Genomic DNA, 16,913 nt, shown 5'->3' on the forward strand with positions numbered 1-16,913 from the left:
CCTAAGAAGTGTGTGACAGATTCTACAGAGATTGTAAAAATTGTCTTTTTTCCCTCCCTGTAAAAAAGACAGAACATCAAGTGTGAGAGAAGGAGTAGATAGATTTTTAGTAGCATAAATGAATGGTAAGATGGCTGAAGATTGGAAAAAAGGCAACTTCCTGAAACAATGCAAGAGAAAGAAAAGAGAGAAGCAGAGTCCTAGAATGACGGATGAGGAGTTTAGTTTAGTCTTAGACATAGACTAGATCTGGATTGTGACACTTCACTGTTTACAAGCAAAGGGTGAAAATCTGGCCTCAGTGAAGTCAGTAGCAAGCTTCCGTTTGCTTTAGGAAAATTTGCTCTGGTGATTACTTGTCCTCACCAAAGACTGTTTTTGAAAACATGTCTATCTTTTTGTTTTATTGCTCTGCCCAGCCAAGGGCAACCCACCACAGAACTGTTCTGGTACATATGCATTATGCTTTCTTTCCCCCAGCATAATGATAAATAACAGGATGTATGGTCTTTCATGAAACAACAGCCATAAACATAAAATGTGCATTAAAGAGCCAGAGTATTAGGCTACATTGCCTGCCTCTCCAGAATATCCTGCCATGCCCCCTCCGTCCCAGTTAACCTATCACAACAGGTCCGCACTCTTTATTTTACATTAGTGTCCTTGGTTTGGTTTGGGAACAGACTTAAAAAAGCACCTCCAAACTATATCCTTGGGTTTGTGTAGACAATTCCTAGTCAACTCCAGGAGAGTTGTGTCTTCATGTGGTTGAAGACAGAATTCAGTTTGCAGGTGACAAACCAAATGCCCGCATCCCAAGTAGCTTTGGCACATCTGTCCCACTTATGCTCTCTTTTGAGGTCCTTGCAACATCCATTGTGCAAAGACTTTAGGGTGGCTCTGAAAGGGTTGAATTTCATGCTAAGGGAATTATAGAGGGTAAACAATTTCTCCTCATTACTTGGTGCTGGTAAAGTTTAATAAAGGATGAGACAAGCTTTTGTTTCCTTTATGTATTTTCATTAGTTTGTGGACATGAGGAACTGGCGCTTGGAGGCAGTGGATGAATATATTGACATTCCAGTCAGTTTCAATCCAGTCAGTAATAGTGTAGTGGCTGATGTTCAAGAATTGCCTGCTTCAGTGCACAGTCTGTACTGGAAAGCACCACCGTCTTACCTGGGAGAGAAGGTAAATGACACCTAACAACTCCTCTGTTCTAATAACGTATTCATTTTTTTGCCAGCATTGTTGATAGAGTCTCACTGTTTTTCTTAGATACATTTCTCTTCTTTCCTCATGAGATTCTTCTCTCTCTTACCTGTCATGACAGGTATCACAACATTTTACTTCCGAGTATGGTGTTAAAATTATAACCAATAACACAGAATTAATCATCTTGGTGCCAGGGAGGTCTTTATGTGAACAGCATGGTCAGGAGTTATGGTTCAGGGAGCTTTTCTGAAAAGCTGCTTTTCTGAAACCCGGAACATGTAGAGCTTGCCAATCTGCCCAAGTATCCTTTAGACTCCCTAGAGTATCTCCTGGGCAGATTTCCAAAAGAATAAAAGGTGATTACGTGCTCAGTGGCATGCAAAAACCCCAACCTTTTGCTTTCGATACATTGCTTGGAAAGAGCAACGCCTGGTTTTCTAAACCTTTGTGTTCTTTGAACTGTTTGCTGCTCTTTCTGCTCATGCATGGGAGTAGTCTTTTGCTGACGGTTAATATCTATCAGCTTTTCAGCCTGGGGATCACACTGACGAGGGGGACTTTGCTAGCGGTGGCTTGCAGGCCCAGAGCCCCAGGTTCTCCTTGTTTGAAACTCTGACAGTGTCGATAGTTGCTAGCCACCTGTAGGACATACAGGCTTTTCAGATGCAATCCTGCTGTCACACAAGTGAAAACAAGTGGGATAGACACCACAGCATTAAAGATGGTACAATTTTTGAAGTTCCTCTTAGGCCTCATTTTAAAGATTAGAGCAGTGTTTTTCAACCTGCTCTCCTGTGTTCAGAGGTACGTATCTTTCAGTTGACCAACACATTTAGTTAGGGTATTTTTTCTTGATGATGTTATAGAGGTTCTTGTTTCAATGTCTACAAATTGTTTTTCAAAGAAACTTCACGTTAAAGCATACATTATCTACTACAGTGTTAAACCAAGAGGACTTTTGTTGTTCCCATAACAAAATATAAAGCAGGCAATAACCCTTTTTAAACACAGCTATTAAGAACAGTGCTATGAGTTTTATGTTGCATGTCACAGTATCTAAGTAGGCATGCCATGACTTGCCTTTATTTACATGGACAACACTGTAAATAAAATAGTTCTATTTTTGGACCTGCTTTTACTGTACACTGTGTATATTTTAGCACAGGCAATACTGCAGTAGTGACACCCCCCCCCCCCCCCCAATAATATCTTGCTGCTAGTTTTACAAGCTCATAAATTTACCAGTTATTCATGTAACTGTATTTTGAAAATATCAGGTTTTCATCTACTTCCAGTGATACCACCTCTTTTGGAAAATGTGGACAAGATGACTCCAGGCATTTTTCAGTATGATGAGGGTATAAATACTGTTTTCCATTATCTTAAACTTTTTAACTAGTTCCACTGGAACATTAATATTTAGTAGAGTATATTTTTGTTCCTCTATCTTTTGTTTACAAAGTTAAAAGGCAATCAAATGTAAAATCTATAGCAGCACAGAAACTAACGTTGAGAAATTCAGATCACATTGTCCCCATTTTCTGCTCTTTTGTATTTTAACATTCTATTTAATAGACCACTCTTAATGTTAGAAAATAAATACTGTACGTATAGAATACAGAGGGTAGTTTATAACACCAGTATTTTCCCATATATTTGAAAAAAAATTATTTACACAGGGCTGTTTTGATTGTGTTGGCAAAATATAGCCAATGTTCCAAATGATGCTTTTGAAAATGCAGTTGGCTAAAGATAACAGCATTAATTATGGCCCTGTGATCAAAGTAACAAATTTAGTACTGAGATATCTGCTTTTTGTTTGTAATTCACCAAGGTATATGGAAAGGGGTAGATTGAAGGCTGGTGCTTACCTGCAGAACACCAAAACCTGACAAAGCAGTTCTTCTTCCCATGTCAAAACCAAGCATAAGCTATAACGGCAAACAGCAAGGGGTGCAAAACAAAGCAGTAGATCTGTGGCAAAACACCTGATTTCTCCTAGTACCCACAAAACTTCCTTCTAGGCTCTTCTTCGAACAAAAACTGTCTAGGCTGCACCTGGAGCTTCCTTTCCTCCCGGTTTGTTTTGAACTGAGTCACTCGTACACAACTCAGGGAAGCTGTTTGTCAGATGATTCAAACATACTGGCCTAAGTCTTTGTTCTGGACAGCAGCGTATGTGATTTGTTGGGTCTGAGGCTGCCTGTGGTTACCTGTAGTTGACCCAAATGTGGTTGTAGCTCAACCTACAGCAACGGTCTGTTTACAACAGAGCTGATAGCAGCTATCAGTAGAAGTCCTGTCCTCCTGAAGGTGGGGCAAAGATTTCCTGATAAGATTCGTGTTTGTAGTAAGTTTCGAAAATGCTGGCCTATGAAAGCCACCTTTAAACATGCTTAGTCTGACTTTTCCTTTTTATCCGTGGCTGTTCATGGGGTTCATTACCAGTGTCATTGTCAGTCTGACACCTGCTCTTGATGAGCCAAATCTGTTCTGTAGAGTCTGGGGAAGAACAAAATTTATGGGAATATGTAATTTTTCCATGACACAGATGCTGTGATCCCAGGTATGAAAAAGAAACCCCAAACCTGATGCAGGTGCGCAGAGAACAGTAACGGGTACTGCTCAAAAAGTGATGTCAGATACACAAAGTAAACGAAATAAAAAGTAATTTCTTCCATGCAACACATATTTTCATATTTGGTCTAATGAACAAAGAGTAAATATACTACTTACAGTGCTGGAAGACAGGGTAAACTTGAATACAAAGTTATATTAATATCAAGCAATGGTGCAGTAAAGTATCTCTGGTCTTGTGCATTTTATTATAGCTTTCTTCATATGGTGGCTTCCTTAGTTACCAAGTGAAATCTTTTGGCTTACCTAGTGAGGGCATGGTTCTTCTGGATAAGAGACCTGATATACAACTAACAGTAAGTTTTGAAATATCTTTTTTTTTTCTTTCAAGCAGTAACAAAACCATGATTTTTTTTCTGTTACCTGACAACAATGGCAAATTTTGTTCCTATAGTGTGCTTAACTTTTACAGCAACTTGCTGCATTTCTATGAAAGTGATTTTACTGCATTTTGCTCAAAGCTATCAACACAGCTATCTGTGTTGCCAAAGTAACATATTATTAAGCATAACTGACTTGAGAGCAAATAAAAAGATAAAACAGAATTTTCTCTGTAAAATACACCTGTGGAAAAAAAAATTAATTAATGCTTTGTACATTTGTCAACAAGTATGGCCTTGACTCTGCAAAATATGTCCTGTATTCATTGTGTAATTTATCTCATTTTCTGTGAGAATTTTCTTCAGCATACAATTAACCATAATTATAAAGCTTCAAGGGTCTGGAGTAAAAATTCATTTTAGGTTAACAGTTTTTTAATTTAACCACTTTTGGGCCAAAATTTGAATCTTTTACAGTTTGTTGAAACTCCCAAGAGGGTGGTCTTTTTTCTTCAGATCATCAGAAATATTAATTCAGTATTATAGGATTCTCACTGGGAAATATGTCTCATGAAGTGCTACAGTAGTATCCAAAGTTGTTTGTGCACCAGGATGTCAGGTCAAAGAGTGTTCCTCAGTTCAGTATTAGTCTTATTCTTCTTCTCATGCCAGCCACAAATTTCCAAGGCAAGCTCTAATGATGATATCAGGAGGCAGCACCTTCTCTAACATGAAGGCGGGGCAGCAAAGAAGAGTGTTTGAAAATGCAAAAACGTTTTTACTCAAAAGTAATAACTAGTTCCTGTGAAAACGGGTCATCATTAATTTAATTCTCTTGGTGGTTTATTTGAAAGCAAGGTTGTTAATAGGCAAAAGCAGTGAAAACCCTGTTGACACTAGAGCACAGTGATTGCTATACCACTTTGCTGACAAAACGACATAAGGTTTTCCTAGTATTACTTAGGTTTTATCCCCCAAAGAACAGAATTAACGTGCTTCAAATTTTATTGCATCCGAACACTTTACCATAAAAAGTAGCGAAATGGCAATGTTATATCCTTATTCTCACATAGGGCCAGCAAATGAAAGTTGTTTATATGGATCCCAACAACCCACTGCCAGACCGTCAATATTATGGCCGTGTACAGCTGGTTGAGGTAAGAAATGAAAATGGAGTGGCCTTCCCTTTTCTTCCCAGTGATATGTAAAAATATGCAGGTAGTATGTGCAGAAATGCCAAATACTTGATAATGTTAATAAATATAAACTTAAATACTGTAGACCTTTAAATATAAACATATTTTTCTCTCTTTACTGCCACACAGAACCTAGGTTCAGGTTCATGGCACCTAATTTTAGCACCCTTAAGTTAGGCATCTTGTCCAGTCTAGCCCTTAACACTCCCTCTGGGGCCAGTGGAGTAATACTGAACCAGTCATCAATGGAAGATGATTCATCACAGCCCCAGACTGTACTTAATAGGGATGGAATGAACTGTTATCTGTGTTCCTTGGTGTCTAGGTGCCTAGTTTAGAACGGGTGTCCAACATTTAGGCAGGTGAAGTTAGCAGGTATTATTCCTACCTTAAATCTGTGCTCAGAAGGTCAAACTGGGTTATTTGTGTCTCATGTATAGGCAACAAAGATAATGTTTCTTCATGCCAGATTCCATTTTCAGTAATGCTGTGTCTATTAGTAGCAAGAAAGCACGTGAAGGCAGCCCTCAAAGATTAGATTTGTAGGACTTTGCTTACTCTTAAAAATAAAAGCATTTTCCCCCACCCTTTTATGGTTCGGTGGGTGATCCCTCAAAGAAATTTGGATGACTGAAGAAGAACCTGTATGCTTCTTCACTTTTTGATACCTCAAAGCCATGTGTACCTTGCAAAGTACAGGGTACATCCCTTTTTGTGCTCATTATTCCTTTTCCCACCTATCCTCTGTCTCCATTCATTATATTTATTTTCCAGACCTCTACTTCACCCACACCAGTTGGCGCTATAGAGGTCTGTTCCATGGGGTTTTTCTCCCTTTTTCTGTCATCCTGTCTTCTTTGCAGATACTCTTTTCAAGAAGCCGCAGGGCCGTGCTCATTTTGTACCCTTAATGTGCAGGGAAACTTCAGGCATGCCAGCAGCAATAACCTTGTATCCAGAGAAGAACTGATGATAATCCTGTCTAGACTAGACGGCTTATACATCAGAGGCCTTTACTTCACGGAGACTCAGCGATTAACCCTTGGTGAGGTTGGGCTGGAAGAAGCCACCAGCGCAGGAAGCGGCAGCATTGCATACAGTGTAGAGACATGCTCCTGCCCTCCGGAGTATGCTGGTGACTCATGTCAGGTAGGAAGCGTTTGCCTCCATGCTGTACCATTATGTTCTGTCTTGCCTACAGCTATACGTACTGGTTTAGTTAGAGGGACGGGCTAGTTATTAAAGTAATTAAACGTGCTTCTTGTAAGCATGTGCACTTTCAATGGCTCAAATGCTTTCACTGTCTAAGAAGCACTGTAGGGTTATTCAACTTGTGATTGCTTTTGTGGAGCTGTGAACATCATTTTACATGTGTAAGGCACTATAATGAGGGATTCTTCTGTGATGCCCTATGAGAGGCTGAATAACCTTGGTCGATACTTACTTTAATGGAGGGAAGGTCAGAATTGACTTGATTGAAGTCTGTGAGACCCTACACAGTGGAGAAGATTCCTGGTGTTCCTTATTTTAGTAGGATCCAAGGGAATTAACTGGAACCTAGATAATTCTGGATGCTTTCCTGGTTTTATAGGAAAATGTTTGAAAGCTGAAATTAACATATTTGCAAAAATATTTGGAGATATTTTTATGAAAGATAATGTAAACATTGCAAAGTAATACTGTTACCTGAAGAATGGTGAAATCCTAGCCGCAGTTGTATATCCTGTCTCTGATGCTGTTCCTGTAGCTGCAGTTCTTTTGGTTGTCACTTTGCTTAGCTTAGAGCTTGACTGTTCCCATGTGTAATCACCCAAGGCAGTAGAATGAAGTACCGGAGAGATAAGCGGTGTACAGAGTGCACAAAGTATGAGGAATTTTCTCTCAGAAAATAATTGAGGGTCACCATAAAGCAGCAATTGCTGTACTAACCTTGCAGATGTTTCTGAAATGAGAATCTAAGAATAATATCTAGACTGGAGCAGCTGCAAAGAGACTCAACAAAACATTTATGGCTGGCTTACGTCTCGTGTGCATCCACTGCCCAGGGCAGCTCTTCATCATCTGTCGAATACCATTTTGGAAATATTTCTAGAAACTTATTTTTCCACACATTTGATGTTCTGGGCCACACACAAATTGATGCGCACTGACTGAAATTCTTACTGCCATCCCATTGCTTACTGCTGTGATAAACTAAGCTGCTGTGGTTTTTTATACAACCTACTGGAAATACGTAGCGAAAGGAAGTGATCAAGACACTCACCTGGGTAGTTCATAAGCCCTGTGTGTTTATGCAGCATTACTCAGGCAGTGATTTACTGCTCTAATCACCTAGCTCTGTCTGGCTGCCTTAGTTGGGGAGGAGGTGATGCCTGCCACACCCTGACTTAGGTATATATTGAGCTACAGGAACTGTGGGGTTACTTGTTAACCTCAGGAACGGTAATGTGTGCTGTACAACTTGACTCATGTATAAAGTTTAAAGGTGGGGCCCATCACAGCACAGAGCCTCATTAATCTGAGTCAGAAGCTGGAGAAGAAGGGAGAGTATAAGAGAACGGGTGAGCACCGAAAGGATAGCAGCCTATGTTTGCAGTGGAGCTAAAGTAAAGCGATGGCCCAGGCGCAGAGGAATGTAGGATGGCTGGTTGTCACGTTAGTAGCCCTGGGGCATTGTTTAGCACGAGATATGCAACAGAGGCTATCCTATCCTCACCTTCAGGAGGGGAGTCAGCAGCAACAAGTTCAAAGGCATTTTTACCCGAGACAGGTAATTTGTTCATTTTCCCTTCCTCACTTGCTTCGTTCTTTCTCTTTGTTTTCAAATGAACTAATTTGATAACAACTTATACATTACTTAATCTATAAGTAATAAGGCTAACCTTCTTATATCTCAAAGTACTTTGCTAACAAAAGCATGTGCGAGAAGTTGCTTTTAAATTTTTGTTTACTTGAAAACAGTCAGCCTGAACTCCTAAGCACTTGAAAGTGCGTGGAGCTTTATCTTCATGTGGAATCAATTTCTCAGTATCATGAATGCTGCTTTGAAAAAAAAGTGCCCACGTACTCCAAATGTGTTGTTTTAAAGACAGCATAAATAGAAAAACAAAAAGCTGCATAGATTTTTTCCAAGTGCTTTTGGATATTTTTTTAGAATGAGTAAATTCATTTTGCTCTCCAAAGAGCAACTTTCAGTAAATAAAATTTATATGCATTAGAGCCTATATTTTACTTAGTCATGCTGTTTAATATATTTCAGGCCCTGGTTTCTTCAGAAGCTGTGTATATTGATTCCCTGTTGTTCAGGGAACATACTCACCCTTTTAAAAATGTATATGAAAAATTTCAAGTGTCTATTCTAAATTCAGTTCTTGCTCACACTGAAGTCAGTATTAAAACCTGTTGATGATATTAGTATTCTGCATACTTTTTTTAAAAAAAAATTTATCCCACATGTAAAGAAGGCAAAGGTTCCACTAGCAACTGTTGTTTAAAAAGCAATATCTCAGTACTCCTTTTGGGATCTGCTTTGGGAAAGGTGAATATTTTTTTTTTTTTCTGGCAGTTACATGGTTGATAAAGTCACTGATTAATCCTGCCCTGCATAAATACTTATACCTCAAACCACTGGAACATGATTTGAGACACCATCCCACAAACCCTTTGCTCTTCAGATTAGTCCCATCAGTCTTGGTGGTGCAATTGCTATGAGAAAAGATTTATGGCTTTCAAGTTCAACTATCACTTGTTTTCTGAATGTTGCTGGGGCCAGCCCCTAACTGTGAGGTAGAGGCGAGGTGTAGGTACAGTGCAGAAGTATGTTGCTGGAGGCAGGAACCTGGGAGGTGTTGGCTTCGTGGGGAGCACAGCTTTCTCCCCGCTTCCATACAGCGTCTGATCTTCCTTGCACCACACCAGCCTAGTTACTAGGGGAAAGGAGCTAGGGAATAGAAGGGATAGACTTATGTCCAGTCATTTTTGGTGTGGTTGGTGTGCCAGGAGGATGCTGAGCAGTGAAGGTGGGCATGAATTAATTTTTGAATTATCTGTATACGGGAAGGCTCCATGCCCAGGAGGAATTCCTTGTACTTTCCCTGCCCTTGTGCTTTCCCTGCCCATGCCAAGCAAGAACCTGGTTCTAACTTACTAGTTACTACCTTCCTGGTGTAGGCTAACTAACTCCATGTCTCTTGCTTCATTCATAATGTTCCTCTGGTTCAGCTCCCTATTTAAACTCAACTTTGATCTGACAGTCTGTGCTCTGCTCCTGTGCCCTCAATAGCTGAACATTCTTCTCATGTTTCCCAGGCTTCCGAGGCAAGCCTGTACTTAGAAATTGGACTGCTGTGTGGTTTGTTATATCACCTAGCTCTGTCTAAGCATGGCTTCATATAGCTCTAGATAGACTTATTGTGGAAGTCATGATGAATTAATGTAAAAGATATCTCATTAGAAGTATTTCCAAGGAATACACCATAGTTAAATTAGTATCGAGATTTCATATAACCACTAGCTAATATGTGAAATTTCTGTATGTTCTTCTATGAGAACACTGTAGTGTGAATCTATATTCAAATCTTTTTCTGTGGTTTAGAAGTCATATTCTACACCTTTGTACATAGCCACAGGAAATGTGTTGTGCTCAGAGGTTAGAGTCAAAATGATGGAACCCCCACTACCACAAAGTGTAGAGCACTTGTTCAGATGAAACTTCTTCAGCTCCATTCATTGCTATTCACTGTGTTAAAATACTTGTAATTTAAACAACAGTATGGGCTTAGAAGAGCTTGCAACAAAATGTACACCTCCACTGCTCCTTAGAAATGGCAAACAATTTCAAAATACACTTCCCATAACCTGTACAACTTTCTTTCTGCCAACACTCTCTATTTTTTTTTTTCTCTCTGCTTACTCTCTAGGAATGTGGCCTTGGATTTTATCGTGAGACTAAAGGATTACTTACAGGACGCTGTGTCCCCTGCAACTGCAATGGAAATTCAAATAGGTGTCAAGATGGTACTGGAAAATGTATTGTAAGTAACTACTAATATTCAAGGAATGAATTGGAAAAAAAGGGGAAAAAACCATTTACCTTGCTGCAGTATGGACTATACAGTATTGTTAAATTCCAAGCAACCAAAAATAATCCTTGCATGCCTCATTCTCTATATCTTGTACTGTTAGTGAGTGTAAGTTGCATACACTTACATATATGTTTAACGTAACTGTGGGTGATTAGAATAATTTGTGTCCTTGTTTTTGTTCTCTTCCTTCCCCTAGTTTTGTTAGCTCATGGTACAAAAAGTCACCAAATGAGTATATATGTAAGTGTTTGCAGTTCTTTGTAATAAATATGGGTCTTATTCTGGCATATGCAGTCCTTAGTTTTATACATATATACTAGGGTTTGCCAATGCTGGCAAATGGCACATTCATGCATAGCCTAGCCTTTACAGAATCTCTTGTTTAATCAGCATTGGTAAATCTTCACCAATCTTAATCTACAGCTAGATGGTTTAAAAAATACTGAATAAGACAAGATAAAGGGGATAAAAGTTAGATTAATTAGAAAATTTCAGCCATTACAGAAGATATAGTGGGGCAGATTTTGCTCCCTGGCACACCGTATTAAACCCAAAGCAGCCTCATGGGAGTGGGTCAGCCCTCCTAGCAATGGAAGTGTGACATTTGGCCGACTGTACTTCTCCAGCTTATATCCGTGACGCTTCTTTGAACAGTTTGTTCTGAAAAATTCCCACTTAAAAACTTTTCACTAATTTTTCACTTACTGTGTAAACAAGAACCTTGCCAACGCCTTTCATGGTCTGTCTTCTCTGTTATTTCTTCCTTGTTCATGCTGCATCCATTCTGCCTGCGGTGCATTCCTGCACGTTATGTCATTCCCCCCGACTTCGTCTCAGCCAACCCTCTTGCTCTAATGGAAACTATAAACCAATACAGCACATTCTGGGGGATGACTTACAGGCTGCTGCTTTGGAGAGGCAGGACAGGCCATGACAGGAAAGTGCTGCAGCAGAGCGATAAAGATGAGGAGGTTTTGCTTCAGATGAAAATTGTAAAGGGAAAATTGCAAATTTCACTTTTGCCTCGTGAAGTATGTGATTTAGGTTTGTCTTTATCCCCTCCTTCTCACAGCTAGATTAACTTTCAGCTAGATAGAGCTAAATCAACACTTGGCCCTGGGACAAAATTTAGGGCGAGCAAAGTCATCCAGGATAACGCGGTGAAAAATGAAAGCCCGGAGGGCCTGTATTTCCATTATGAGCCTCCACCTAATAAGGAGCAAGTTTGTTTCTCTGTAGAGGAGCCGTGGAACAAAGACCTGCAGTGGTGCAGAGAAGACAAGGAGGCTTCCCAGTGTGGAGTTGTCAGGTTTCATATCCAAAGTGCAAAGCTTGCTCCCTTGGCCTCCTCCTTCCTGCTCCTCGCCTGGAGCACTGGACCCCAGTACCTTCGCATGTCAGCGTCTCTCCAGTGACGGCCCCCAGAGGAGGCTCTGTGAGGCGAAGCCCAGGCTGACCCTTTCCTCTGTGGCGGCAGTGCAATCCTCCCCAGCTCAGGCAGTACCTGTCCCACCACATGCTGCTGGGAGGAGAGGGGTGCAGTGCTGCCCTGCTGAAAGTGGAGGAGAACGGAGTGCAGGAGGAGGTGGAGAAGACGAAAGAACTGGTTCTCATCTGTAGGAAAAAGCCGACCCTCTGCCGTACATCAGGCTTCGTGTCCTCATGGTCCCTGCCTTTGCTCCCGAAAGGCACCTTCCCTCAGCAGCAGCACGGTGCTGAGACTTGCTCATCCCATGACACGTTGGTTCATGTCACGTAACCCCATGTACGTAGGTGTTTCTGTTGTGCCCCTGACACACTGCACTCTGGCTTCCTTGTACTACATGGGCGCATATGGAGTCGGCTGAAAGTTTTCCTTTCAGAGTTTGCGATGCATGGCGGTTCGGAGGTGCTAGGACTCCAGGGGTGTCTCTGGCCCTGTGGAACTTGAAGGAAGACCTATGAGGGAGTTGCTGCTCTGGCTTCATTCCACCATGCCTTGGGAGCACTGGATTACGTTCTCCAGTCCTTCTACGCCATGTAGCTAGAGGAACAGCACGGCACATTCGGAGTGGCTTATATGTGAAATAATCTTAAATTTTCTTCGTCAGTTATGGAATTGCTTCGGTTTCTATAGACAGAGTGAGGAAAAAACAAAGGCCAGGAGATAAACTGGGGGGAGGGGGTTCCTCCAAGATGAAACCAACACAAATATTTTTAAATACCTCTCTTTTACTTTTTTTGAAGTTCAATTTATTCTTCAGGATTATCAAAATTTGCAATAATTTTTCAGAAACAGTCTGAATTTTCCATGAGCTTTTTGCAGGAATATATGCACCAGGTTTTGTAGTGGCTGTGTTTTAAAATGGTTCCTTCTACAAACATAATGCCTTCATATTAATTTAGCTTCCCCTAGTTAAATGGCCCATATATGAACCAGAGCTTTTCCTGTTCTTTCCCAGAATGTTTCACAAGTGAGCCACAAATTTAGTTCCTAACCAAAATGAAAAAAAATTAGGCGTTACTACGTGCAGAGGTCTGAGGGAAGGGCTGTTGATGTGGTTGAGGGAATCTGAGTGCAGAGAAGTGTGGAGGAGAATGGAGTGTAAGAGGAGATGGGAGAGAAAAAACTGTTTCTCACTTGTAGGGGAAAATGCCCTTCTGCTGCAAAACATGGTAGCAGGGCCTTCAACCATAGCCCTAAGCCATCAAAGTCCATGAAATGGGAGTGCAGTCTGCTCAGTGACTGCTTCCAGCCAACTTCCCACTTTCATTTTCCATCTTTCACTTTATTAGTGTACCCTCAGTTCTGTGGGACACTGGATCAGTCTGTTGCACATTGAAGAAAACGGTTTTAAAACTTGGGAGCTTTAATGCTTCTTGAGTGTGAGTCGCATGGAATTTTTATGGCTGCTCAAAAATTTATTTGAACAACTTCTATTTTAAAATATCACTGCTTTAGGTAATACAAAAGCAACTTGCTCATCCTCTCCTCTTAATTATAAATGTAGAATCATAGAATCATTTAGGTTGGAAAAGACCTTTAAGATCATCGAGTCCAACCAAATGTGTGTGACAATTAGCACCCGAAAGAATGTTTCTAAAATAAGATATAATTCCCAACAATTTTATAATGGAAAAAGTGGCTTAGTTGTAGAAGTTTTAATTGTTTTCCCAGCCTTTACTTTTCATTATTTATTCCTGTTACCCGCAATAAATATAAATTACATATACAGTGGAGAAAGTACATGAGATTCGATTCTGATCTGAATCTACTAGGAGAAATACTTCTTATATTAATTTTGTGGACCTTTTTAAAGAATGTACTTGGGCTAAATTACTTGCATATTTTTAAATGATATCTACCTTCTAATTAGTGTTGAAATGCAAAATTTAAACTTCCCTTTAAACATAATGATTTTTAATTGAAATATCAAGACCTAGAGAGTGCATTAATGGAATGTTCATTAACAAACTATGCATCTGATTGAATTTCTTTTAAAATATGTTTAATGCTGCTTATTTATCTGTTGCTTTTCCACAATAGTGAGCAAATTGTGCTTTATACAATTAGAGAATGACTGGAATCAATCTGTCTTGGTCGTGAAGGCAGTTTGGCAGTAAATGCTTGATTGTGCGGAAGGGAAAGAACATATCCTCTGAGCAGATTGGCTATAATTTTTTTTCAATAATAATAATAATAATAATAGTAAAGCCATATTGAGTGGTAAAGCACTGTTAATTGTCTTGCTTGTTTCCTTTTGAAGAACTGTCAGTATAATACTGCTGGGGAGAAATGTGAGCGCTGTAAAGATGGTTATTTTGGAGATGCCACTCAAGGTTCCTGTCGGGTGTGTCCTTGCCCTTATACAAACAGGTACAGTAGAAGGTCATGAGTAGTCAAGCAGAGGGGAAAGGGGAGGGGAAAAAGAAAAAAATCCAACCCAAAACCCTGCTACCATAGGAGGATAATGATCTTCTTCAGTATTCTCCTATCACCCAACATGGTGGGGCATCAGACCCATTTGAAGTATGTTAGACCAGCAGTAAATGGGTGCTCTGTCTCACAGCATTGCCTTTGTTAATAAGCTGAGTGTTCCAATTCTCACTGAGTTCCTGAACCACAAATGCATGCTGCTTATCACCTGGGAGAGCCCCAGGCAGTTGTAATGGGCTTGTGTAGAATACCACCAGTAACTCCTTTGTAGTGAGAAATACAGGATGGCGGTCTTTTCCCTTATTGGGCATATCCAGAATCTTTATTGTTTACTGAAATGCAAGATGTAAGTTATCCTTAGTCTCAATGTTTAACACCATTACTCTGGCTAGGAGAGAAGTGACAGCAATGAAACAAGCATTTTATATGAATTCAGAAAATTCAGTAAGATGCAAAAATAATATAAAAATATTAAAGCTCTTAAGCACATATCTAGATTTCTGAAAGAGTATGGTTGCTCTTCAGGTGGAAACTCTGTTTGAAGTACAAACGTACTGAGCTAGAAAAAATTAAATTTCCTTGGTTCTAATAAGGTTGCCAGGCTTTTAAAATTGGGCAGTAAATTGCATTTGAAATGGTTGGTATGTATAGCCACATTGTTTGTCATCATTGGTCAGTTCTCAAATGTGAAATATGTTAAATAAAAAAAAAAAAACTGAAAAAAACCCAAACAAGCTACGAATTGCTAAAGGCACCACATAGTATTTGCCAGGTGCAATAGCAAAGACCAAGTAGCCTTAAGTAAGAGATTTACGCTAGCAGACAACAGACAGGTTTTTCATTTATTGGGGAACTCTTTGATAGATCTGGTTTTGACAGCATTGGCCTCTTCTGCAGGTGCTTGCCTGAGGCTGACTGAACATATTTTTAGTCATCTTTTGCTTTAAGAGGGCTGAAATACCTAGGGAGACCATAAACCTTTGCAGTTTCATAGCTGCATATTAGGGTGGTAAATACCATTCCTGACATAGGAAATGCACCCCACCTGGCATTATTGGAGTTGACAACTTTCCACCCAGTCAAATTATATGTAATTCTTAGTACAGACATCTGTCTTTGATACACAGACTTGCTTTATCCAATGGTTCATAGATTAAAAAATGGAAATAGCAAACATGGCCTATCCCTGCTTCACCTCCTGTCTTCTCCTTCCCAAACATTGGCCAAAAAATGGTTTTCATCCCATAGAAGTTTGAATCTAGATGAGTATGCTGGGAAGAGCAGACAAAAATATTCATTGTGTTAACCAGATATACTCTAGGGCTTCCCAAAATGGTGCACAACTCTATTCTGCCTTGGTTAAAAAAAACCCCAAACAATATTAGCAACATAAAAGAATCTTCTAATGTTTCCATCCATAAAAAATAAGAAAAAAAATAGCTATCCAAACAGGAGGAAATGTTGTCTAGCACAGGGTATTGATTCTTGCCTAGTAAGATAAAATAGCTACCCAGACTTGTTTTATGTTAGAACATCACTATTAAGGTTTATTTTAGGCATTCCTTTGGGTAATGAATTATTATACTCAGTCCAGAGGGTCAGGAAATGATTGGGCTTTTAGTCTAAGGAAAGAATTTAGAGGAAAAATATGAAACTTCAAAGAATTAGTCACAGCAATTTATGTAGAGGCAATTAAATTAACTGAGAAGTAATTTGGTGGTATAAAAACTTTTTAATCTGAAAGTCATTTAACTGAGCGTAGCCTCTGGAGTGTAAAACCTATTTGATGATGTGCTCACAATAATATTTTTGCTTCTACTCAAAGATTTGCAACTGGCTGTGTGGCAAATGGTGAAGAAATTCAGTGTCTCTGCAAAGAAGGCTATACCGGAGTTCGCTGTGAACGGTAAGTGACTTGTTTCTCAAGACCGAGGTTTTTGAGAGGCACCATAAAAGGAGATATATCTGTACTGGGTAATACATGGATGTACGCATATGCATAGTATGCATACGTATGCCTTGCCTTATCCTGCACTCTTTCTGGTAAAAATGACTCCCACTTTTTCCAGTTGAAAACATTTTTCTATTTCCTCCAATGTACTTGGTGCTTCAGTGTTCTTAGTTACCCAACAGCAACGATGAGGCATTTAACCCCATACCCTTCAGCGCAAATCATTCTGATGTGCTCCACAGGAGGAGCATACAAACACAATGCTGAAGCCATCTCTTTTGCTGGAAGATTGCAGCAGTTTGGCAAAGCACAAGAACAGCATGGTAGTTTCAGGCAGGCAGAGCAAGCAATTTCACTGTTTCAGATCCAGGGAGAATTTAAGCATAATGGAGTGGTGTTGTCTGGCCAGTAAGTCATGTCTCACCTGAAGACAGTAGCACATTGTCTTGTGCTTCAAGACTTTTACCTTTGACATCTAAGCTGCAGTTTATAGGCAGATTTTCTCTTCCAGATCTAGCTGTACCTCAGCTGCTCATCATGACCCTTTGATCACACATTACCATTCCTATAGATCTTACAACAGAGTGACTTCTA

General features: G+C 39.9%; 1 protein-coding gene across 1 annotated transcript in view; it reads left to right on the top strand.

Moving 5' to 3' along the window:
• Nucleotides 1-16,913, top strand: part of LAMA3 (laminin subunit alpha 3) — a 121,199-nt gene that overhangs the window by 71,841 nt on the left and 32,445 nt on the right. Inside the window, exons 38-44 of the mRNA XM_049827320.1 lie at nt 1,027-1,191; nt 4,047-4,148; nt 5,246-5,329; nt 6,287-6,517; nt 10,288-10,401; nt 14,199-14,308; nt 16,194-16,274. Coding sequence (XP_049683277.1) covers nt 1,027-1,191; nt 4,047-4,148; nt 5,246-5,329; nt 6,287-6,517; nt 10,288-10,401; nt 14,199-14,308; nt 16,194-16,274 — 887 coding nt within the window. The remainder of the gene's footprint in view (nt 1-1,026; nt 1,192-4,046; nt 4,149-5,245; nt 5,330-6,286; nt 6,518-10,287; nt 10,402-14,198; nt 14,309-16,193; nt 16,275-16,913) is intronic.

Source organism: Accipiter gentilis, chromosome 2, assembly GCF_929443795.1.
Source record: "Accipiter gentilis chromosome 2, bAccGen1.1, whole genome shotgun sequence".
NCBI lineage: Eukaryota > Metazoa > Chordata > Aves > Accipitriformes > Accipitridae > Astur > Astur gentilis.